This window comes from Diceros bicornis, chromosome 2 (assembly GCF_020826845.1).
Source record: "Diceros bicornis minor isolate mBicDic1 chromosome 2, mDicBic1.mat.cur, whole genome shotgun sequence".
Classification (NCBI taxonomy): Eukaryota; Metazoa; Chordata; class Mammalia; order Perissodactyla; family Rhinocerotidae; genus Diceros; species Diceros bicornis.
Window position 1 is genome coordinate 46,085,508 of NC_080741.1, and position 25,646 is coordinate 46,111,153.

The following is a 25,646-nucleotide window of genomic DNA, read 5'->3' on the forward strand; positions in this document are numbered from 1 at the left end:
TTTTGTCTTTTTTCCTGTCCCAGAGGCTATGCATTTCACAGATTGCCTTCTTTAAATCACACAAACTTTTAAGTTCCTTCTGTTTGGTTTGTGTTCTGATCTACCTAGACACTTTTTTTTCTTTTTAGCATTTTCAAACTTAGTGTGGACTCAGTCTTTGTGGTGGTACTTTTTAAATCAATGTTAAGTCCCTCTGGTAGTTTCCCTTTCTGGTTCTCCCTTCACAAGTTTTTTTGCTTTTTTTTTTTTTGTCTATCTTTTCTTGCCTCAAATCCTTGTGGAGCAGTGAGAGTGGAGTGGGAGCAGTAGCGATCAAGTGCTGGAATTTCATGTTTTTTCTCTTTTTATTCACAATTATTTTGAAGCTTTGGCATTCTCTGTCTTCAAATTAGGCTGAAGGTATAGTTTCATGTGGAATTTGCTTTTCCCTTGTTGCCTACAGTTTGGGTTAGAAATAGTGTGAGGTAGCTATCTCTGCAGTTGCCATTTTTGTCAGCTCTAAAGAATATTAGCACATTCCTTTTTCTCCAGTCTCTTAGGTATACACTATAGAACAAATGAGTTAGGAACAATGGTAACTTTTGGGGGGGTGAACACATTAACCCTTTTCTATTGTTAAAGGTTACAGATGAGGCAATTTAAAAAGAACTGGAAGTGTGATGTAGATTCAGCCTTGAATGAAATAGAGGTATGACACTTATTTTTCAAATAAATTGCTGGAATCTCTGAAAAACAGTAACAATAAGGAAACTTTGAATAGTAACCCCATTTTAGGAAAACTTTTAGAAATGTGGCTATTACACAAAGAAAGTGCTCAAGGAAAAGAAGTTTAATTTTTTTTATACTTTGAGATGCAGACGTAATTTCTAGAGTTGTGGACTATTCTAAAAATAATTCTAGAAATAATTGTTTAGTTTCAAAATTAACTTATATTAAGGTATAATAATCTAAAGCTTAGCCTTTAATTCTTGTTGCTGGGAAGACCCACTCAGTGCATAAGAAAGTTGTCTTTCTTTTCATGATCCATGGATGGCTGCAGTGATATGGGAAAGTCAAGATCAGCATGTACTTTCCAAGCATTTACAGTATAAGAAACAGAGGACTTTCAGGATGCTTTTACTTTTTAATTTAATATCATTTTTGTACTCATCTAATAATTGTTGGTCTAGTCTTAATTAGTATTTATAACCTTGAAACAATTTTTTGTTGGTGTGGAAAACTATTTCTTAGTTCATAATAGAAAATAATAGGAAGATAGTAAGTTTATTGAAATGTACTTTGTAGCCCCTTTTGTAGAAGAAATGTAATACTCAAAAGGATATGTGGGCAGGCACCACATCGTAAATGGCCAAATAATAGTAAAATGCAATCTCTAAAAGTAATAAAATAATGTACTGCTGTGGAGACAGCTCAAATCATGCTGCTAATCATCTGTTTTCCATAAAATCTGTCTCCACTGTCTAGTTCAGGTTTGGAGGTGACATCATTAAGTATGTTAGGAACTAGATAATTAAAACAAATGTACATTGCCATCTGGAACTTATAGAGGCTTTGCTATAGTCAGAAAAGCAAATTTTACAATAGCATGTTATTGATGTTGTAACATTTATCGCTAAGTTTATAAGATTTGCAGAGATTATATCTTATTAATTTCTGTATATCTAATGCCTGCATGTGCTTACTTCATGTTTGCAAAATATGTTTTTATAAATGACAGCTTTCTTTCTTTCTTTTTTTTTGTTTTGTTTTTAATAATTCTGAAGCATTGTAAAGAAAAAGGTGACTGGACCAAATTGGGAAATTTATACATTAATGTAAAAATGGGCTGTGAAAAATTTGCAGATTTCCAGAGATTTTGTGCTTGTATTGCTGAAGCACTAACAAAAGACTATAAAGAAGAGAGACTAGCTGTTCCATTTTGTGAATTTGCTGAAACAGGTAAAATACCACTGTTTTGGTCTGAGTATTGTATGTTATGGTGATGCTCTGTTCTTAACAGGAATGTAAAGCTCTTAATATTTTCCATGTTGGGAATAAGTTAATAGTATTGCAGGTTTAAGATACTTTTCTTTCCCTTTATAAATTTTTCCATCTATTATTCTTAAATTACATTATAATGATATAAGGTCAAGAGTTGGTGTTTTAATATCAGATGTTTCATATTCTTACTCTTCTTTTCATTCAGATTGGTAAAACTATTACTAGCAAATTATACTGGAGCACCTGAATTTTTGAATCATTAAAGTTGTTACTGTCTTCACTATTATAAGTCAACAAAATTCATATGTTTTTGAGACTTTTTTTTTTTGACATGAGCTCTTCACTGTTATATTCTTTATCAGGAGTCGGCAAACGTTTTCTGTGAAGGACCAAATAGTAAATATTTTAGGCTTTGTACACATCACATATGATCTGTGTCGCATAGTTTTCTTTTCTTTTCAAACAACGCTGTAAAAACAGAAAAACTAGGGGTCAGCCCAGTGGCATAGTGGTTAAGTTTGCGTGCTCTGCTTCGGCTGCCCGGGGTTCGCAGGTTCGGGTCTTGGGCGCGGACCTACGCACTGCTTATAAGCCATGCTGTGGCAGGCGTCCTACCTATAAAGTAGAGGAAGATGGGCACAGATATTAGCCCAGGGCCAATCTTCCTCAGCAAAAAGAGGAGGATTGACAACAGATGTTGGCTAAGGGCTAATCTTCCTCACCAAATAAATAAATAAATAAATAAATAGAAAAACTATTCTTAGCTTACAGGCTATACAGAAACAGGCCACAGGCCAGATTTGGCCAGTGGGCTGTAGTTTGCCAACACCTGGTCTTTGTGGTAGTATCAATAATTCCATATTAATTTTCCTTTTCCATCATTTTAAGTGACTATTTCATTTTCTTCTATATGCCTACTTTGTGTTTCAGTTAGCAAAGATCCACAAAATAGTGAAGTAGATAAAACTTTGCTGGGAAGAATTGGAATCAGTGCTATGTACTTCTATCACAAGCTGTTGCAGTGGTCCAAGGTACTTGTTTAAATTTTTGTTTTGGCTTCGTATAGAGAGTGTTAGTTTTAAAATTTTGAACAGAGTATAGGTTAACCTTTCAAATTAGGAATTTGCTAATAATCATTACATGTGGCAAAATGAGTCCCAGAGTATTAAGTGAATTATTAGGTGGTGTATTAGGCAAATGTGGAAAGGAGGTGGCATGAGACTGACTACTATGAAGAATCTCAGTATAGGGAACACTTAGGAAGCTGTGCTAAATGTCATATTTACTTGAAGCAACTGTCAATTCAGAATTTATTTTGCCAGCTCCTGAGTATTGGTAGCATTGTAATTTTGGAAGAGTTCAAGATACCTTTTTTAAGATGAACCCAGGATATTCACAATTATCAGAACTCCTTAAAAATCACCTCTTAGAATGCTCTGGAACACTATATACCATATATCTTGATGTCTACCTTTGAGGTTTAGCTCACCATAGAAGTGGTTTAGTGATTCTAGACCATATTGTACTGCCATTCTTTAGATTTCCCTGAGGTGGCGGGTGGAGTTATAGATTCAATAAGGTTAAATAAAGTACAGGATAGGAAAATCCAAAATAGGGAGGAAGTGCTGAGGGATGGAATAATACAGAGATTGGAACAGTTGAGAGTAAGGTCACTATTGAATCAACTATTAAAATGTATCTTTTATGACTTCCTTCTTTTTGTAAAGAGGTTATTTCATAATTGAATGTGTTCAATAACATTTAAGTACATGGTCACTCATAAACATGCAAAATTCATGATTTTTTTTTTTAATTAAAACAACAACAGAATCATTGTACAGAAGGTCTCCAGTCTCCAAGGTCTCCAGGAGGATTAGCACTTACTGTGTGGTAGGCCTGGGATGGGCAAAATGTACCTTGCCCCTGGTCTCACAAGCTAGGTGAATGTTGGTCATAGCATTAATTTCTTGGATATTTAATGCTTGAGAAATTGAGGACTGCCTAACAAGATGACCCCTTTTGAAAACTCAGACTGATTTTGCTGAAATTTTAGAGTCTGTCTTAATTTTATTTGGTTATTATTTCTTAAGAGGTTGGTGAATTTGTGCCTGTATGTTAATTTAAAATTTTCACTACCTTATTTAGGACAAATATTTTATTTATTATCTTACTTAGTATGAATTTTTTTAATGATACCTATTCCCTTTTGAAACACAAAAGTAAAACCACTGAAATTAAACTAAAGCTATCCCTTGAAAAATGCACTCATTTATGCAGTCAAATTGAAAGTATGTTGACATCATAATATGCACCTGACTCAAAATAGTACAGAATATAGTATAAAACAAGGGTCTGCAAACTAAGGGCCAAATCTGGCCCACAGCCTGTTTTTGTACTTCTCAAGAGCTAAGAATGTTTTTTGCATTTTTAAGAGTTAGAAATTAAAATCAACCACCAGGGGCCGGCCCAGTGGCATAGTGGTTAATTTCACGCGCTCTGCTTCAGCAGCCCGAGGTTCGCAGGTTCGGATCCTGGGCGCGGACCTGTGCACTGCTTATCAAGCCATGCTGTGGTGGCGTCCCATATAAAGTAGAGGAAGATGGGCACAGATGTTAGCCCAGGGCCAATCTTCCTCAGCAAAAAAGAGGAGGATTGGCAACAGATGTTAGCTCAGGGTTGATCTTTCTCAGGAAAAAAAAAAAAAAAACAACAAAAAGAATGTGCAACTAACCAAATGTGACCTGCAAAGCCTAAAGCATTACCTATCTGGCTGTTCATAGAAGAAGTTTGCTGACCCCTGATATGAAATAATAATAAATGTCCAATTTCTGATGTCCAGACTAGAGACAATCTCTATGTAGATTATGTGAAATAATTTGTCTATTGAATCAAAGAAACAATTTTCAGCCAACAATTTATTCTCTTTTTTCCCCACTATCATTCTTTATCTAAATTTGATAACAAGTTATCTTCAGTTTCACTTGTCTCTTCCTCCTGGATCTCAGGGTGATCAACAAAAGAAGTGCGAAAATTTATAATCAGTATTTTTCCACATTAAGGCATAAAATCCTTTTGCCAAATGACATCTTTAGGGGAAGCTCAGTGTATCAAAGGAGGACTGCTGAAAGGGGCCCGGTAGTGGGTGGTGGCTAATATGAGGCAAAGCCCTTCTTGCTCCACTTCCCCTGCCATCTTTGTAGCTGAGCAGGAAAGGGCTTAAGGAGAGAGTCTTGGAGCAGTTTGAGAACCATCAGTCTAGAATGATGATTCAAATTGGATAATTGGCTTCTACATAATTATCACTGACTTTGTATCTCTATAATACTCTAAATAATTGATACTCAATTAGTGTTCTTTATTTTTACTCTAGGGAAGGAAGGTCTTAGATAAACTGTATGAATTAAAAATACATTTTACAAGTTTAAAAGGCCTTACGGGGCCTGAGAAGTTAGCACCAAGATGTCAAATTGTGAATACTGCAGCAGAAATTTTTCTAAAAAGTGGAAGCCTAGATGGTGCCATTTGGGTATTAAGGGGTAAGTTCTGGTATATGCAACCATAAAATAATTTGTTGTTATAAATTCTTGTCCATGTAGTTACCTTAAGTTGATATTGAATTGTGGGTGATAATTTGTTCTAAACCCTAGTGATCATGTGGGTAGGAAAGGTGGTTGTTGTATAAAATGAAAGGAGAAAGTTAACCTAGCTTTAAAGAAGAAATTGTATGAACCTTTGTTGAAAAGCTAGTTCTTATTTTGGCCTAGGCACCACACTAATTCCTTTACCTAGATTATCTCAATTAATCTTCATAGAAACACTATGAGTTTAGAATTATTACAATCTTAATTTTATAGATAAAAAATGTTGTCAGAGACATTAAGCAACTTGCCCAAAATGAAATAGCTAGTACTGAGTAGAAGCCAGCTTCAAACCCAGACAGCCCAGCTTCAGAGCCCAGGCTTCAGCTGCTCTCTGAGACAGGGAAATCCTGATTGCATAAACTCAGTCTTTGCATATACAGGCAAATACTACTTCAAACCAAGACAAGTAAAGCTTACTTTCCCTAGTAAGCCAATCCATCTAGCAGAAATTACAATGAAATTAAGCCAGCAGAAGCAGTTGAGGTTAGTTTGATATGAGGTAAATAAAAGTTTAGAGAGCACAGTAGTAGCACAGCATGGTGTCTAGTGGTGGCTCTGGCTACTTGGACCATGAGGCAGATTTTATTTGATAAGATGGGATAAGAATGAAGAAACCTCAAGAGTCTCAGAGTTTAGGTGGAAAGATGGAATATATGCACAAGTAAAGCAAGTAGATAACCTTTACACTAACACACAAACACATACTGATACACATACATATTCATATATATATATAAAATACCTCATATTTGTGCAGTGCAGAGAGTTTATGGAATACAGAAGTTGTGAGTGGAAAAGATTCTTCTTCAACTTAACAAACATAGCCAATGAGGTTTGCTAAGTGGGGAAGAATAACCAAGAACAAAAATAGAAATTAATGAAATGCAAGCCAGAGCTCACAGCTCTGTTAGCAAGAAATGGAAAGGTTAAAATAGTTGATAAAAATGTGCTTGGGTCATCTTGTGACAGGAAACTTCTGGCTAAAAGTTTCTGGCAAAACTAGTCTTTCTTAAACTAGAGATTGGGGGAGAGTTTGTGGGAGAGACGTGGAGTGGTCTATGGAGATTTAAAATTTTTACAATTTTGACATTATCTTTAAAAATTCTGTAAGTTATAAACACAAATTCTCGTTTGCAGTGACAGTTTCAATTGAAATTCATTTTTATAAATTTTATTTCTTCCAAAGAACGGCTCTGGGGCTAGTCCAGTGGCATAGTGGTTAAGTTCATGCGCTCTGCTTTGGCAGCTGAGGTTCGTGGGTTCGGATCCCAGGCACGAACTTATACACCGCTCATCAAGCCATGCTGTGGCAGCGTCCCACATACAAAATAGAGGAAGATTGGCACAGATGTTAGCTCAGGGACAATCTTCCTCACCAGAAAAAAAAAAAAAAAAAGGGGGCTCACAGAAGTATGCTAAGTTCTCCCCAGAATTTTTTTGTTCACTAAAAGGGTTCTGCAGTGAACACGCTATTCTCAAGAAAGGAAATACAAATGGCTCAATCTCACTTGTAATAAGTATAATATGCTTTGCATGAGGGTAGAGAGAAATAGGCATTCATGTACATTATCTGTAGGGGCTTTTTGGCAAAATATCTTTCAAAATTTAATAATGCATTTTCCTTTCATCTTTTAACTCCATTTCTAGGAATTTCTCCTACGAACACATTTATATCTGTATACAAGGGTATGTGCTGTAAGTTATCTGGAATCTTTTTTTTTTTACCATCAACAATGATAACGAAGGATTCCAGAGAACTTAAGTGTCCATTAAGGGAGTACCAGTTAATTAAACTGTGTGATAGCCATATGATGGAGTAGAATGAGGCAGATCTACAGAAACTCATTTGGAATGATCTCCAGGATCTATTGCCAAATGAAAAAAGGAATGTGTAGAACAGTGTATACAGTATGCTACCATTTGTGTAAAAAAAAAAATAAAATGGATATATACATATTTGCTTATATACCCTTAAAATATTTGTAGAAGGATGCACAAGAAACTAGTAATAGTGGTTGCTTCTGGGAAAAGGAATTGAGTGCTTGGAGTATAGGGATGAGAGGCAGATTAACTTTTTACATATGTTTTTTCTATATTTTTTCCCTTTTAGAAAAATGTGCATTTATTACCTACTAAACTTTTTAAAGAAAGGGTTACATACATTATTCATGTCTGAGAAATGCAGAATATTTTACACATTTTTGGTTTAGTGGGTGGCAGACTTTATAGTGAGAAGAAATCTATTGTTTTGGCTTTTCACTTTGACATTTAAAACTCTTTCTCAGCACTAGTAACTTGTATCCTGGCAAATGAGCAACAAATTCCTACCCTGCCTTCTCCCCTTACCAGCATAAAAAAAGCCTTAAACCATGATCATGGTTTGGAGGCTGAAAAATAAGTGTCTTAACACTCTAGAATATAAATTTTGTAAAAAAATATGCCATTTATTGAGAAACTGCCCTTGAACTTAAAATAACTTTTATTGCCTTAATATAAGGAATACATATTCATTATAGAGAAATAGGAAAAGGTGGATAAGCAAAACTGATGATAAGAATTCCTTATTCAGTCACCCAGAAATGACTATTATCCTCCTTAATGTTACTATACAGTGTCTTTTTGTACCTTGCACTTTTTTCAGTGAACAGTCTTTCTGTAGACATCTTTCTATGAAAAGGAATATTCTTATACAGCATTACTTAGTGGGTTGCATAGTTTTCCATCTTATGAATAAATAAATATCTATAAATATAATCTATATTTAAATATAGATACATAGATATATCCACGAATCCACTTTTCTTGAACCAGCTTATTTTCAAATGTCTATAAGAATTTTTGTGAGAAAATCCTAGAGAACTATTACACAGGTATATCTTCTATACAGACATTGTCCTTTTAAGTGTCACAGATGCATATAAACAGTCCAAGTGTTAGTGAACAATATCATGGTTTTTAGTTATCAGACAGACTGGTGCATTCCAGTCTGCATTCAGTTTGCATTCAGTTTATGCAAACCCTAATCTGGCTATTTAATACATTCCACTCCAGGTCTTATCTCTGTAAGTAGAATACAAAAGTACTCTACACCTTTAGAAAGGTTGTACTAATTATAGTCTTCTTACTAGTGTGTGAAGATGCATGTTATGAAACGCCCTCCCAATGTTTAATATTATTATTTTTCTTATCTCTTTGCTAGTTTGATAGGGCAAAAGTGATATTCACTGCATTACTTTGCATTTAATTGCTTATTAGAAAATTTAACTATTTTTATTTTTTTTCCATTTGTACTCATTCTTATGTGAATTACCAGTTCATGTTCTTCGTCTGTTTTCAAATTTTAATATTTCTCTTCATTATTGTTTAATAATAATGTGAGTATTCGCTGTATACCAACCATTGTGCTAAGTGTGTTAGTTGTGTCATCTCATTTAATCAACACCAACCCCATGAGATAGGTGATGATATCCCAAGATGAGGACACTGAGGTTCAGAGAAGATCACACAACAAATAAGTTTGGAACAAGAATTTCATTCCAGGTCTGTCTGATTGCAAATTCCCTATTTTTAAGCCCTACACCAGTACTGTTATTTCCCTAGTCTTTCCCTTAAGTAGACTTGATAAAATTGCAACTAGAGCAGAAGCACAAACCAGACAAACAGATCCAGGTCTAAGCTGGTCAACCATCTGAGCAAAACAGTGATTCTGATCTTGTTTTCGTAAATCTATGACAGTGGTTCTCAAACTTGACCGTCAGGATACTCTGGAAGGCTTGTCTTGGCCCACCCCCAGATTTTCTGATTTATTAAGTCTGGGATGGGTCCTGAGAGTCTGCATTTCTCACAAGTTCTCAGATGTTGCTGATAATGCTGCTGTTCTGGGGACCTCACTTTGAAGACCACTGCCCCATGGCAGTGACTTCTCACACCTCACCTGTGTCCCTAAACCACACTTCCTCAAGTCACTCCCCCAGTTTGTTAACCACTGCTATAAGTATTACCATTTTTATTATGGATTTTCTCCATTTAACTATCTTGACACCTTCCAAGGGAGGAAATGACTGGAGGGTTTTTGGGTTTTTTAAGATTTTTTTTCTAGTTTTAGGATATAATTGGCATATAGCACTGTATAAGTTTAAGGTGTACAGCATAATGACTTGACTAACATATGTTGTAAAATGATTACCACAGTAAGTTTAGTTAACATCCATCATCTTATATAAATACAAAAAAAAAAGGAAAAAAAAAGTGATTTTCCCTTGTGATGAGAACTCTTAGGATCCACTCTCTTAATAACTTTCAAATATACCATACAGCAGTGTTAACTGTAGTCACCATGCTGTACGTTATATCCCCAATACTTATTTATCTTATAACTGGAAGTTTGTACCTTTTGATGACCCCCATCCAATTCCCCCACCCCTCACATCCCACCTCTGGTAACCAAAAATCTGATCTCTTTTTCTATGAGTTTGGTTTTTTTTAGATTCCACATACAAATGAGATCATACAGTATTTGTCTTTCTCTGTCTGACTTATTTCACTTAGCATAATGCTCACAAGGTCCATCCATGTTGTCACAGGCTGGAGTTTTTGAAAGCATGTATGTGTGTCTGTGTTTTGTTTTGTTTCTTTTTTTAGAAAAGTGTTAAATTTTTTATACTAGAAAATTTAACATAAAGGTTAGCTGAAACACCTGGCCCAGTGACTGACACTATAGTACTAATATAAGCATAAGCAATTTTAATATTTAAGAAAAACTGCATTCATTTTCAATCAGTGGATGGCTCTCCTCAGCACAATGTTGTGTTAGGCCAGGTCATCTTCAGCCTCTGTTTCAATACCACAGTTGCACTTATATTTACTTACCTGGGCATAGCCACTATTTAGGTCATTAACACCTCTTTTCCAAATAATTTTCACCAAATATAAGCACTGGTCATTTTCAGTGATGGGATATTAGATTTTTGTTAATTTTTTCTTTGTACTTTTCTATTCTGCTTGCGTTTTTTATAGTGATCGTTTATGTTTTAAAAAAAATAAAACATTATTTTAAAAGGAAATCAACCAACTGGGCTTCATCCTAAGCAATAATATCTATGAAATCACAGGTTTAATGTGATTTTTATATTTAATGTGATCTTTATATTTTTATAATACACAAATTAATTACTAAAATTATAATGTAACATCTAAAATCACTTCAGGTACCATCAATGATGTATGTATCACAATTAGGAAATATCACACTGTAAATTATGCCCCTTTATTTTATAATAGTTTTATATTAAAGATATTAGTTCTTGATCTGTTGGATATTTGCAAATTTTTTCTTAGCTTTTAATTTTCCTTTAACCTTATGATTTTTTTGCATTTTTGTTCATTTTCTTCTTTTGCTCAACTGACATTTTTTTCTATTTAACATAAACTATTTTTTAAATCTTTAATAATTTTTGGGTTTTTCATGCTTTAGGCAGTCCTTAGCTATCTCAAAATTACATATTCACCCATTTGTTCTTCAAATTTTTGGATTCATTGTTAGTTTTAAATTTTGATATGAGGTGGGAACCTGACTTTATTTCCCCCAAATGTTGTCCCAACTCATCCTTTACTCACTTATTTTAAATGCCACTTTTATCATATATCAGAATCTTGTATCTGCTTGGGTCTGTTTCTGTACTTGTCTTCTCTCCCAGGGATCTCTGATTCTGTGCCAGCACCAATACCATTTTAGTTAATGTAGCTTTAGAATATGTGATAATATCTATCTATTTAGGCAAAACCACCCTTTCTCCTCTTCTTTTCCAAACTATTTTTTGCTATTCTCAAGTGTTTATTTTTTTGGATGAATTTCAGAATTATTAAGTCAGGTTTTAATACAGTTCTGTGGGAAATTTGATTGAGATTATATTAAATGTATACATTACAGGGAGAACAGATATCTTGAGATATTCCCCCATCACAGTATTCACTATGGTAAATGATAGTTATTTGCTGGTCTCACTGACTAGCCTGGAAATTCATTCACTGCACACTGTCTTAATAGTCTTTATATTCTCAGTGCCTACATTCAAAATCGTGCATGAGTAATGACTGAATATGCATATGTTGGAAGGTAAGTGGATAAAGAATGGCTGTTACAGAAAATTTGCTTGCCTTTTTACTCTGAGATTTCTAGACAAATGGAAAATATTCCCCAATTGTGAACAGAGAAAAATAGGAGGATTAATGCAAGAAGAACTTTTATTGCCATAAAACTCTAGTATTAGGGACACTAGTAAACTGGTTTTTATTCTTGAGAATTTAATTCTCATAAGAGTTCTTATAAAATTTCCATAAAAGTATTTATGTTGATAGAATTGTGAACTGGTTGGATTAGTTAAAAGCTATTAATTTCCAAATGACTTTCCAATTATTAATTTCAGTTAACTTTGGTACATAAAATAACCAACTTATTCAGATTTTTTAATATATCTACACAATTTGGTAAGATTTCAAAGCGAATCTCCTAAAATAGCATATATTCTTTCAAAAAATGCAACCATTGTTCTACCTTAACAATAAAGAATGAGTACTAAAGAACAATGCAATTTTTATGAGAAAAGCCTACATAGTCTACTTTTTATGTGTGTGGTATATCCACCAGATATATGATTAACAAAAAAATAGAACTTATTTGATCAAAATAAAATTCACTTTATAAGGAATGTGCATTTACTTTTTATGGGAAGTATGTTTAACAGATGATTCATGCAGTCTCTCAAGACCTTAAGTTCATTTAAATTTCTCTATATAGTAAAATTTAAGCAATTTAGGAGTAAATTAATGAGGGTATCTGTCTAAATATTCATAAAGCACTAATATTTGTAAAACATTGCCTACCACCTAATATAAATCAATTCAATCAATCAATCGGGCTCTAGTAATTTAACAACAAGCTCTTGTTTTAAAGTTATGTACTAGATACTTTAAGGCTTTATTTTAGGACTGTGTACTTGAATTATCAAATCTTTTCTTTAAGACTTTTTGTATTCACTGTGCTGGGAAGGCCACAAAAGAAAAAGATTACATGACTTCTGCACTTAATCCACTTGAAAAAGAACATGGAGATGATTTGAGTGTTCTATAGCAGTGTTTCATTGTGTCTCATTATGTGTATGATGATTGAGGGCCTTAGATAAATGATAAAATGTTGACATTTGTAACATTTTATCACCTCAGTGTTCTGTACTACAGTCTCCTGTTGTTTTTCTCAATGTGAAAATCAGGGCAAAAATTAAGGAACTTCAGCATTATAGGTAATATTCTCTTTTTTTTAAGCTGTGTCATGGGTACATAAGAGTTCACTTTATTATGCTTTTATAACCTACATATGTTAGATATTCTTTGGTACATATCAAATATTTTATAATAAAAATTGTTTTTAAAATAGGTAGTAATTGGAGGGAAAAGCTGCTCCCCAAGAATACCAAAACTAATTATGTATTCTTTATTATAAAATTGTTGAACTTGTCCACACAAATATTTTACCTTATAACAAATACTCATGATAATTGAACACTTTTGTCATATAAAGAGAAACATTAACTTCAGAATCAATGACTGATTAATACACACAGAAAAATGAAGAATTAATTTAAAAAATAAGTATAACAAAGTGGTCATTAGTTTGCATCTTCTTAGGATGATGATCATCACTATACAAGTTGTTTCTGATAAATTGAGCCATGGTTATCTTTTCTGAGTACACATATCTAAGTTTTGCCACTTTCCAAAAGATGTTTCAAAACATTAGTTGTGATTATACTGTTAAGTGTAATTTTCGTAGTGTAAATAAAGTATTAGTACTTTTTTTTTTTTTGGAAGAGTCAGAATGGATAATCAATACACCACTGTGGCCTTGTGATAGACTGGATGTACTCAATCGACATAATCTGCTCTGTACAATTGCACATGAAATCTTAGCCAAGAGCCTTTACAGACAGACATTTGAAGTTTTGCAAAATCTACCAGGTTTTCAAAATTCTCAAGGTATGTTTTTTAAAAGTCTAGCTTAATTATCTGTTGCCCATCTGGTGTTTAACTGTTAGTAAGACACAGTTCTCTACCTGTTTTGGTTGAGTTTTGTATTCAGCATATATTTGTAATGAAGTTATTTTCTGTAAAAGGTGTTCTCTGCAAATTGAATATGCTTTCCTGATGGTTTAAAAGAAAATCAGAGATGCTTGTCTTTTAGGTTGTTTGTCAGCAGTTCCTAACAGAAGCATTTTCATCATTCCCCCTTCCCTACCTCTATCAAGTCATCAGCAAACAATACGTTAAGTGCCCCAGCAAGCTTCATATCTTAAAAGAAGTCATTGCATTGGACTAATGAAGAATACTTTTTCTTTTATCAATTAACAAATATAGAACGTAGTTTCCATTATCTTGGAACATAGGTAAACATGGAATAAACGGAGGAAATTAAGCAGATGACAAGTTCAAAGAAGGAGAATACTAATATGGAAAATGGTAGGGAGTGCTCTAAATGATAAAGCTCAAGTCATATATGGACAGGAAGAGGGAGTCTATGTTAGGGAAACATGAACAAAAGCTTTAGGTCAGAAATGAGCTGAGTGGTGAGTTCAGAGGGATGGGTTAACATTTAATGAAAACGTTAATCTTAGGGCCTCCCCTTAGTGCTTTATCAATCCTGGTGTTTTAGGAAAGTTCCTTTGGAGGTAAGTGTTTAAGGAAGAGACTAAAGATAAGGAGATCGATTTCCTGATAAGGCCTGGACCACTAAAAGATCCTAAAGTGATAAAGGCCTAGGGTCTAGGTCCTACATCAAACTGACTGAATATAGGAAATAAAAGACTTGGGAATCTCCAAGGTGACTTCACTTTCTTCTAAGTGAAGAATAGAAATACCCAATAAAGGATTTTTTTTAATTTGAGACTGAATATTTATGAGGGGATGATTTATTTTGGGTCATGGGAAATATAAGTCTGAGGTCCGAACTGTAGCTAGAATGCAAACAGAACCATGCAGTCATTCATGTGAGACACTGAGATGCAGTCACCTGTGGGGATCATAGACAGGTGTGTTAATGCAGCCTCTGAAATCATTGTCAAGCTTCCTTTCATATTCTTCATTACAAAGTAAATCAACTGTTCTGCTTTTGTTGAATGCTTTTTTGTTTGTTCCTTAGAGAATATGTAAGATGATTGCATTTTAGTGACTGTGACTCCTATAGTGGGTAGGAAAGTGCCAAGGGGAGCAGAGGGAAAAGGAAAGTAGTAAGAGAGAGAAGTTTGAGAGACTAAGATAGATAAATTTCATTATATAAATTATTTTTTCTTTTCAGAAACTGTGGCCGTCTCACAGTATAGCCTTCTTTTTAATAAACTTCTAGATGCCTGTATAGAAAGCAACAGTCTTGGTATGTCATCCTCCGTAGCAGAATTTATGATTTCAAAGAGCATCCCTATTGATTTTTCTTTTCTTAGAAGATTAATTACTTCTTTAGGAAGGAGTTGTTTATGGCTCAAAGCCAGAGCCCACTACAAAAGTAAGTTACATTTAAAAATTTTTAATTTAATATATTAGTTTTGACTTTGATTTTCTAACCCTGAATTCTTGTGTAATATTTACAACTAAGCATTTAAATATGTAGAAAGAGCAGTTGATAACACATTCAAAGATAGTGGTCTAAACAGATTTGTGCTCTCTTTTGAAACCTTATTTCTCGTTTCTAATTACTATATCTTTATTTCTTTGCACATAAGCATGTCCACTGGAGGATGCACAAAAGAAATAAAAACAGAATTGGAACCAGTTTGGCATATCTTAAATATACAGGAGTAAAACAATTGGGTAGAATGAAAGTTTAAGGAATATTTACATATTTTATTTATCCCCACTATATCCCTGATCTTTATAACTTAGAATATTTTTAGCAGGCCACATAGGAAGTACAGAGGCTGCCATCACAATGAACATGATACATAACAGTTTTCACATGGCTCCTAGTAATAGAACTTTGTTAATCTATTTACAGCTGTTTCTAACAAGGAAGCCTGGAAAATTAATAATTTTTCTAGTCCCAACCACCTCACAGTTTTTTTAATTAGAAAGTAATTCCGTATAGAATCTACATCTAGAAAACAATTCTTTTCTGCCTTCCTGCAGTAATTTGTCTTAAATTTCCATTTCTACCATTGTCATGTATATAACAAACATTTGAGTGCCTACTATGTGTCACCACTGTGCCAGATGAGTCAAACATTCCAGCCACCCCTACCAACACAAAAACCTCTCTTAACTTGGAAGTGAGAGTTTTCACATTACCAGCTATGATCAGTTTAGCAGGTGGAAACTTTTTTTTCCCAATCAAATGAGAAAGAAAATATTAGCGTGCATTCAGATAGTAATGTTAAGTATGATTTGATAAAATTTTCATTTCAGTTACATATATACATATATGTTTACTGGGTCATTATGTAAAATTATTTCTTATTGTAGGTTACAATCAAAAGAAGTTTTGAAAGCAAAATTTTTAAAAAAAGGATCAGAAATTTAGAGGAAAGGTGGAATTGTTCATAACACCTCATTTTGATTTTGTGGTTGTGTTTCAACTCTTTATACTATTTCCCTGCTATAAATCACACACACAAAGTATATATGTACTATTTGCTATAACGTCTCGATTTTAGTGTTTAGAATTGATTTTAATGGGGTTGTTTTTCAAAGAATTGTGCAATTTGAGGAAAATGCCATCAGAAGGTTTTTGTATGCCACAGGGAGAAACTACAAACTTGGAAACATTTAAATGAGATTTCTATGAATCTTTCTATTTTTAGTTGGAAATAAAATTTTGTATTAAAGCAACTAAACTTAATCATTTATTTTAAAAATTCTTATTAACAGCCTTATTGATATATAATTCAAATACCACACAGTTCACCTATTTAATATGTACAATTCAATGGTTTTAGTATATTTACAGAGTTGTGCAACCATCACCACAATCAATTTAGAACATTTTCATCATACCAAAAAGAAAACCTATACCCGTTAGCAGTCACTCCCCATTCCCCCAAATTCTTCCAGCCCTCATAATAATTTAAAGATTTTTTTTTAACCATGTGTTAAAGTAATTAATGCCGAGGTACAATTCAGTACCTTTATTATTAGCACTTTCCCTCTTATCTAAATACATCTATGCCTGATTTCATACACAGTGAAACTTCTGGGACTTTTGCAAGTTAAATTATAGGGTAAAGAGTATTTTTGTTTTTTTTTAAAATGTACCTGAATTATGAAATGAAATGAGTTATTTATAGTCACTGATCGGTCTTCAGAATATCTCATTTCCTGACAATGTTGACATTTAAAATATCATTGGAACTCCCTTTAGATTTATCTTCACACACAGCTTAATGCTTGCTAGAAAAGCCTTTAAATGCCTTATAATCACATCCCATAGTACTCGATTCTGGGCTTACAGCTAATTTTTCATCAAGGCACTGGTTTAGGCTGTGCTGCCAGTGCCTTTGTTTTGCTTTTTTTAAAAATATTTTTCACAGCTTTATCGAGGTAATTTCACATACCGTAAAATTCACCCATTTAAAGTACAGTGCATTAGTTTTCATTGTATTCACAGAGTTGCACAGTCATCACTACAATCTAAATTTTAGAACATCTTCAGCACCTCCAGAAAAAGAAACCCTAAACATATTAGCATTAATTCCCCATTCCCTGGATGTCTCCTGCTCAGGCAACAACTAATCTACTCTCTGTTTCTATGGATTTGCCAATTCTGGGCATGTCACATAAATGGAATCATTCAATATGTAATTTTTTGTGACTGGCTTCTTAGCCTTAGCATAATGTTTTCAAGCTTCATCCATGTTGTAGCATGTAACAGTACTTCATTCCTTTTTATTGCTGAATAGTATTCCATTATATGGAATTTGTTTATCCATCCATCAGTTGATTTGAGTTGTTTCTACTTTCTGGCTATTATGAAGTACACTGCTGCAAACATTGACATGTAAGTTTTTGTGTGGACGTATATTTTCTTTTCTATGGGGAGCAGAATTGCTGGCTCATACGGTAAATCTATGTTTAGCATTTTGAGGAACTGCCAATCTGTTTTCCAAAGAAGCTGCACCATTTTATATTTATATTCCCACCAGCCATGTGTGGGATATCTAATTCCTTCACATCCTCGCCAACACTTGTTACTGTGTTTTTTATTTTAGCCTTCCTAGTGAATTTAAAGTGATATCTCTTTGTAGTTTTGATTTGCTTGCTCCTAATGATGTTGAGCATCTTTTCATATGTTTATTGGTCATTTGTATATCTTCAGTGGAAAAAATCCTTTACCCACTTTTTTTCTTTGCACATTTTAAATTTTTTTTTATTGTTGAGTTGTAAGAGTGTGTGTGTGTGCATACCTATACACACACATATGTACATATACACATAGTATACATACATATACACTCTGGATACAAGTCCCATGTCAGATATATCCATTTCAATTTTCTTTTTCCATTCTGTGAGTTGTCTTTCACTTTCTTGATGGCTTTGCTTTTGTTCCCAAACTAATCAGAAGGAAATTGTCCAGGGACAGTCAAGTTGCCTTCCTGATGCTCCTAATTTGCTCTCCCTAGTCCTAAAAATACTGCTTTTCTCTCAGAGCTGAAAAGTCACAATGGGAAGATATTATTAGTGTGTCTTTCTATTACTTTCCCCCTGTTAAACCAAATGGGAGTATTTTTCTTTTCATGTTTGATTTTAGGGAGAAAAAGTAATGTTAGTAAATTTCTATTCAATTTGTTATTTTTTGTTTTCCTCTTCTGGTCAGAAAAGTAAAACAGGAATGCACATAAATTGTACCTACCAACAGCTAGGAAAGTGAATGAGTCGATGGTTTGTTAGTCCTGGAAGTGACCTAGGGAGATGGGACTACCTAGTGGTTAGGAATCCGAAATCTGGAGTCAGAAGGCCAGGGTGCTTACCCAAAACCCCTCATCTATAATATGGGAGTCGTTGTACCTAATTTCAAAGGTAGTGAATCGCCAGGTTAAAATTAGATAAAAATCTATATGTTTAGCACAGGTACCTAGCTCATAGTAGGTCCTCAAAGATTAGCCATCATCATCCACATTAGAAAGATTTCTTGAAGAAACATAACAAAACATTTTAAACACATTTTACAAATAGATTTAAATTGGTTTCAGTAAAATAATATGCAATATAATATTGCCTATACACAATTTGGATGGCCTAGGACTTAAGGGGATTTCCCTATTTATCACTGGTAATGAGCACTTAAACAGTTTAAAAGTTAAATCTCTTCTCTTGAAAAGTAAAAATCTTAGAACATGAGTTGGTGAGTACAGCTACACAACACACTGAGCACCTACAAGATGGAAATGTATTTTATTCACTTTTATATCTAGTGCTTAGCTCAATGCCATAGTAGGAACAGTAAATATTTGTTGCACAAACTAGAAATAAGTGCACTCAAATATACAACTATGTGATACAAAGTAAAATCTTCAAATTATAATTACTATTTTCTTTTCCTACATTTTGGATTCATAATTCAAGATAGGCAATAATTATAAATATATTAGTTGCTATTAGACCAGATCCCATTAAAATAAAACCCAAGTAGCCATTCTGTTTTTTAGTTATTCTGAAATTATGTTGTGTTGACTACGGCTAGAAATAAATGGGCAGTTGCCACACTGAGGCTCAAAAGTCATTTCTCAGGGGCCGGCCCGGTGGCGCAAGCGGTTAAGTGCGCGCGCTCCGCTGCGGCGGCCCGGGGTTCGCTGGTTCGGATCCCGGGCGCGCACCAAAGTACTGCTTGGTAAGCCATGCTGTGGCGGCGTCCCATATAAAGTGGAGGAAGATAGGCACCGATGTTAGCCCAGGGCCGTCTTCCTCAGCAAAAAAAGAGGAGGATTGGCGGACGTTAGCTCAGGGCTGATCTCCTCACAAAAAAAAAAAAAAAAAAAAAAAAAAAAGTCATTTCTCAGAGAATTTTTAAAATATATTTCTCACTTCAGGGCCGGCCCCATGTCTTAGCGGTTAAGTGTGCGCACTCCGCTACTGGCAGCCCGGGTTCGGATCCTGGGCGTGCACTGACGCACCACTTCTCCGGCCATGCTGAGGCCGAGTCCCACATACAGCAACTAGAAGGATGTGCAACTATGACATACAACTATCTACTGGGGCTTTGGGGGGAGGATTGGCAATAGATGTTAGCTCAGAGCCAGTCTTTCTCAGCAAAAAGAGGAGGATTAGCATGGATGTTAGCTCAGGGCTGATCTTCCTCACACACACACACCCCCCAAAAATATATAGATATATATATTTCTCACTTCATAGTTAATGTTTTAAAAGCATTTTACAAAGAATAATTTCAAATGTACTAGGATAAGCTCACTACCATTGAATTTGTGTAATTTGTGTAATAAATCTGCTTCTAATATGAGGAATTATTCTGTAATGTAAGTAATTATCACCTATGGATATTTTGGAAGTCTAGGTTTTCACCTATTGTGGTTTTAGTAAAGTTCAATCTATTATTTGATTTTCAGGTGCTCTTTCATTGGGTTGCTACCGACCATTGGAGGGAAATTTATACCGAAAACTTCTACTCATTCCTTCTTATTTCTCTGAGATTGAAATGCTTTTAGCTATTGAAATCTTCCTGGTATCTAATGCTAGTACTATTCAGGGTCCTGGAACTTCTACACAGATGCTACAGATAGTTTTGAAAAGGTAGGTTGATATAACTTCTAATTGCATCCTGAAAGGAGATTATGGTACCCTACACCTGCCCTAGGACATAAATGTTTTATATATTTATATATATATGTTTATATATATGTTCTTATGTATTTATATTTATAAACCCATGTATGTGTGTATTTACAAATTTTGGTAACATTTAAATTGAGAAAGGATTTGACCTATTGGAGACTTAAAACCAAACAAGTTAGTAGCATTCAATAAAAACTTGAACAACTTTGAAGATGCTGTTAGATGTTCAAAGAGATGGGTCCTCTTTAGGTATCCATCGTTTTTGTGTACTGATAGTTTTTAGATAGCTACCTAAAAGTTTTTTTTTCTTTTTGGTCAACACAGAAGATCTAAGAACCAAATCTAAAATGGAAATATGTGATAGTTTATTAGGTTCAGTCAAGAATCCTATTGAAAATAAAGCCATCAGCCTAGTTTCTATATTTTAAAATGTTATAAATGCATAAATATTATAATGTAGCTGTTAGACCAGAGTGGCATCCCTTCAAATAATTTTGTTCAAAGTCCCAGAACGTAGGCTTATACTACTCCACTTTCTTGTCAGCCTTATCCAGGCAACTTGTGACATAAGGTCTCATGGTACTCCTGTTTTAAAGCTTCTTGACAAAAATTTTGGTTCAGTTTACTGGTGTTACAAAGCAGATCCTCAGATTGAATATTCTATCAGCTATCTATTATTGTGTATAAATTATCCCAAAACTTAGTGGCTTAAAACAGCAAATATTATTTTAGTTTCTGTGGGTCAGGAATTTTGGAGTAGCCTAGCAGAATGGTTCTGGCTCAGGTCTCTCACATTGTTGGAGTCAGAATGTGGTGCGGAGCTGGAGTCACCTACCTGATGGCTTGACTGGGGCTGGAGGATCTGTTTTCTAGATGGCTCACTCACATGCCTGTTGGCAGGAAGTCTCAGTTCCTCGCCATATTGGCCTTTCCATAGGTTCCTTGAGTGTCTTCATGACATGACAGCTAACTTCTCTGAGTCAGTCATCCAGGAGAGAAAAAGCAAGGAGGAAGCTATAGTGCCTTTTATGACCTTTATCAAGAACTGTGAAAACTCTTGAGATTTTACCCTATTTGCAGGCTACAGGTCAGCCTGCCACAGTTTCATGGATCATAGCATAAGACACAAGACTCCTGTGTGTGAGACAGAGGGCTTTATTACTTATGGTACAGCAAGCACCATGACTGCATATTTGTATCTCTTCCTCTTGCTCCCAAGTCTCACAGATGGGCCCACATGGACACCTGCACATGCAGTGGGTTCTATTATAAGAGAAGAGTCCTGAACTTAGGGAACCCAAATCTCTTATAATGGGTAATAAGCATGCCTGCCTTTGTGCTGCCTGGAAACACTATCTCCGTCTCGTAAGGCTGTAAGCGAACTCCCTTTGCTCCAGAAGGAGAAACTATCTTTGTCTTTCAAGGTTGTTCACTGTATAAACATCCTTGAAATCCAGAACAAGGGGTAGTCAGTGTCTCAGCTCTCAAAACTTCCAGAAATGCAAGAGACCCATGGAGAATTATGATCTAACAACTTAGTGTTCAAAGTTGCACACTGTCATTTCTGCTCTATTCTATTTGTGATAAATGAGTCATTTAATCCAGCCCACACTTAAGGCAAGGAGAATTAGGAAATAATTTTAGGTCTACCATTTATTTATTTATTTATTCATTCATTCATTCATTCATTCATTCATTTATTTTGGTGAGGAAGACCAGCGCTGAGCTAACATCCAATGCCAATCCTCCTTTTTTTTTTTTTTCTGAGGAAGACTGGCCCTGGGCTAACATCTGTGCCCATCTTCCTCTACTTTATATGGGACGCCACCACAGCATGGCTTAACAAGCAGTGCATTGGTGCGAGCCCGGGATCCAAACCGGCGAACTCGGGGCTGCCGCAGCAGAGCACATGCACTTAACCACTTGCACCACCAGGCTGGCCCCTACCATTTTTTTTTTAATCCACTAAAATTAGCTTTTATAGCTCAGTTCTTTTCTGAGGGCTTCTGTATTTACCACTGTGCACTACAGTGGCATGAGGCATTTGGGCTCCCCATCATCCTGATGACGGTTTGGTTTTCTCATAGCTTTCCATTCTCCACACATATGCAGCCTCTTTATTCACTATTGAATTTGGGGGGTATTTATGACCCAACTGCATTACTAGTGACATGCCTAGATCTTTGATTTTGTCCAAGCCAATATTATTATCATATGGAGCCGTGCCTTGTTACATTAACCTCTATGAGAGAGAATTTTATTCATCTTTAGAGTTTTAAAAACTGCACATAGTTGACATAGGCCCATTCTACCAGATTCCAGGCACCAGTTCCTAAGCCACAATGTACTAGAAGGTGCCTGACCAATCTTTCCTCTCTCTGACCACTGGTTCCTGTTCCAAGTGGAAGTCCTCACTCCCACCACTCTGTGGACCCCACGTTGGTGTTAACGCAGGTAGGCTCATTCTTGGGACTTACTGCTGGGCTGTACAGGTGCCAAGAACAGGATGCAGTGAACACAAACAAAAAGTGATGCTTAATATTATAACAGCCACATTTCTATTTTAAATACTTCCCACTCCCTATCCTATAGGAAAAACAGCCATGAGGTATGAATTTTATGATATTTGGAAACTAGTAGAAAAGTTATTGGAAAAGTAAATTCTAGCACTTAGTGAAGTACCTTAAATCAGGACTGAATAACTGGAAATTCAGTAAAGGCGTATAGCTACAATTCCTACCAGATGTTAGCTACATGTTAAGTGTATGCTTATAATTAAATAGCCAATATCAAAGTAAAACATGTGAATGTTAGTAACTCCAAACTTGATTAAATTCAGTATTCTTTTATGCATTATAATGAATAATTATGCACTTATTAACTTTGAAAATACAAAGATAGAGGTTATTAGCTGTTCTAGATCAGTGTTTTTCAAACTGTGGCTCATAGCCCCTTTGTGTGGTGAAATCAATTTAGGGGGTTGCAACCACATTATTCAAAAATGAAAGACAATAGAAAATAGAGTATATTTCATAAGGGTTAGTCTTGTTTTGTGAAACTTTTATTTCCGTTTTTATGTGAGGGTGTATCCTGGGTCACAATATAAAATGTGTGTCATGCTCAAAAAAGTTTGCAAGCCACTGTTAAAGACTTTGACACTTAGTACCAATAAATGTAAATGGCTGTCTTTTGAAGAAACTATATAGCTGTTTAGAGTTTCTGACTTTGTGAGGTGTTCACTTTGTAGATGTGAAGAAAACAAATCTCGGAGCAAGGATGATTATCAAGCTGCAGTAGAAAGATTAATTATGGCTGCTCGTATATCGGATCCAAAGCTTTTCATTAAGCACATGACCGTCAATGTTAATAAGGAACAGGTTTATAGTTTGGAACAGTGTTCTGCCCTGAAATGGTTGAAAGAGAATATGAAGTGGGCTGGAAAGGTTTGGCTTTTCAGTAACCATTAGTTAGCTAATAAAGGATTTTTTTTTTTTTAAGTTCAAGTAATCATTGTTGAAAATAAAAGGCAATAAAAATAAAGGCAGTTTTCATTATACTCAGCTTTTGCCCCTTTATTGACTTACAGTAAGTAGTTTTCAAACACTATTTCAACAAAATTTCAAACAAAATTTTGATTGTATCCAATTTATACTGGTTTTACCCACACTGAAAAGTCACTTGTCAAATTACTTGACTTCTCTTTAATTTAGGTAAACCTAAGTATAGTAAATCCCTATGTATTCTGAAATCCAAACAATGAAAAATCACAAACTGAATATTGTGCAGCATTTAATAAGAGGGAGACATAAAAGGGAAACTATACAAGCAGGTAACTGGAGTTTTCAGAAAAACCTTTAGGGGTATGAAATAGGTTTAGTGTATACTCAGTCCATTTTCTAAAGTTTATTCTACATCTGTAATCTAGAATAACATAATATTGAAAAATGACTCAAACACTAAAATTCCAGAGTACCTTCTGAGTTATACCAAAAAATTTTAAATTACCCTCTGAATAGTTTTCCTTTAGTGTATTTTAGAATACAATATGTATTTTGAAAATTTGTAATTTATGAATGTTAGATTAGCTATAACTAAAGAAAACAGTATTTTAAACAAATATACCAGAACTTAAATGTCCAAACAAGGATGTCCCTTTCAAACTACCTTAAGAAGTTAAAAGTCCTTTTTTGAGGTCATCTCCAGAATCTGTAGCAGTCATTCTCCAAGCTGGTCATCCTCAATCCTTAAGAAAAAAGTCTGACTAAAATGAGTTAACAAAAGAATAAGTCGTGACCAGGGGGACTGAAAGTATTTCTTAAAGGAATTCCCCAAATATGGTAATGGCAGCATCACTGGAATAAGTCTATAACCTCACAAGTTAGCGCTTAGCAAACTGCCTTAATATGATGAAATGTAGAGTGAATACTATCATGAATGGGAAATGGGAAGTGAGGGAGAAGTCAAGAAAGATGCCCAGTTCTCTAATATGAACAAACTGGGTGACTATAACTGCCATTACTTAAATGTGACGCCTAGGAAATAAATTAGGTTTGGAGATTACTACCATCAGTTTGAGGTGCCTTTGAGGACAAGTGGAGAATGGTGAGTTATGTCTTTTCTGTAAGTGGTAACTGAAACCCAAAGAAAGGAATTAGAGAAATATAAGACTTTAGATGCTGGTGGCAAGGATGCATTTGAAAGGATGAAGATGCGAGAAATGATAAACTTTTAGGAAAAATGGGATTGGATGGAATGAATCACAAGTGACCATACTGTTTCTAATGAGAAGAGCCTTTAGGGCTGGAACAAATAGAGGCTTTTTTTTTTTTTTTGCCTCAGTCAACGGTGCCAAAAGGTAGAAAAGGGAAAAGAGCGGTTATTGTATTTGCCTAATTTCATGTGTGGCAGTTTCTGGGGGTAATCAATGTCACAGAAGGAAAAATAAAGCTAACAGCAAAAAACCCAGGCTGATATTGGAGAATACTCAGGGTTTTGCAAATAGCCAGATACTGAAGGGGCCCAAGTCAAAAGGAAAATGCAAACCGGAGAAATTTCTAAAAATCAGCTCTATTTACGTAAGGAAAACCAAAGGACATACTTCAACAAGACCTTTAAAATCTGTAGTTCTCAACTGAGAGTCGTCCTAAGGCGTAAGCTCTGCGGGCGGATCCGCTGAGCCAGCCTCGCCCCCTCCCAGGG

At 34.9% G+C, this 25,646-nt stretch overlaps 1 protein-coding gene across 6 annotated transcripts in view; it reads left to right on the forward strand.

Moving 5' to 3' along the window:
• TOPAZ1 (testis and ovary specific TOPAZ 1) overlaps positions 1 to 24,035 on the forward strand; it is a 78,302-nt gene extending 54,267 nt beyond the window's left edge. For 2 of the 6 annotated variants that reach the window (XM_058556130.1, XM_058556121.1), the window contains 8 exons: positions 622 to 688; positions 1,764 to 1,938; positions 2,911 to 3,011; positions 5,351 to 5,516; positions 13,488 to 13,652; positions 14,968 to 15,171; positions 20,222 to 20,405; positions 23,695 to 24,035. In XM_058556130.1, the coding sequence (XP_058412113.1) occupies positions 622 to 688; positions 1,764 to 1,938; positions 2,911 to 3,011; positions 5,351 to 5,516; positions 13,488 to 13,652; positions 14,968 to 15,171; positions 20,222 to 20,405; positions 23,695 to 23,914 (1,282 nt within the window). In that variant the 3' untranslated portion in view covers positions 23,915 to 24,035. The remainder of the gene's footprint in view (positions 1 to 621; positions 689 to 1,763; positions 1,939 to 2,910; positions 3,012 to 5,350; positions 5,517 to 13,487; positions 13,653 to 14,967; positions 15,172 to 20,221; positions 20,406 to 23,694) is intronic. The other 4 variants (XM_058556094.1, XM_058556113.1, XM_058556104.1 and 1 more) reach the window with 4 other exon arrangements.
• The last annotated feature ends 1,611 nt before the right edge of the window (positions 24,036 to 25,646 follow it).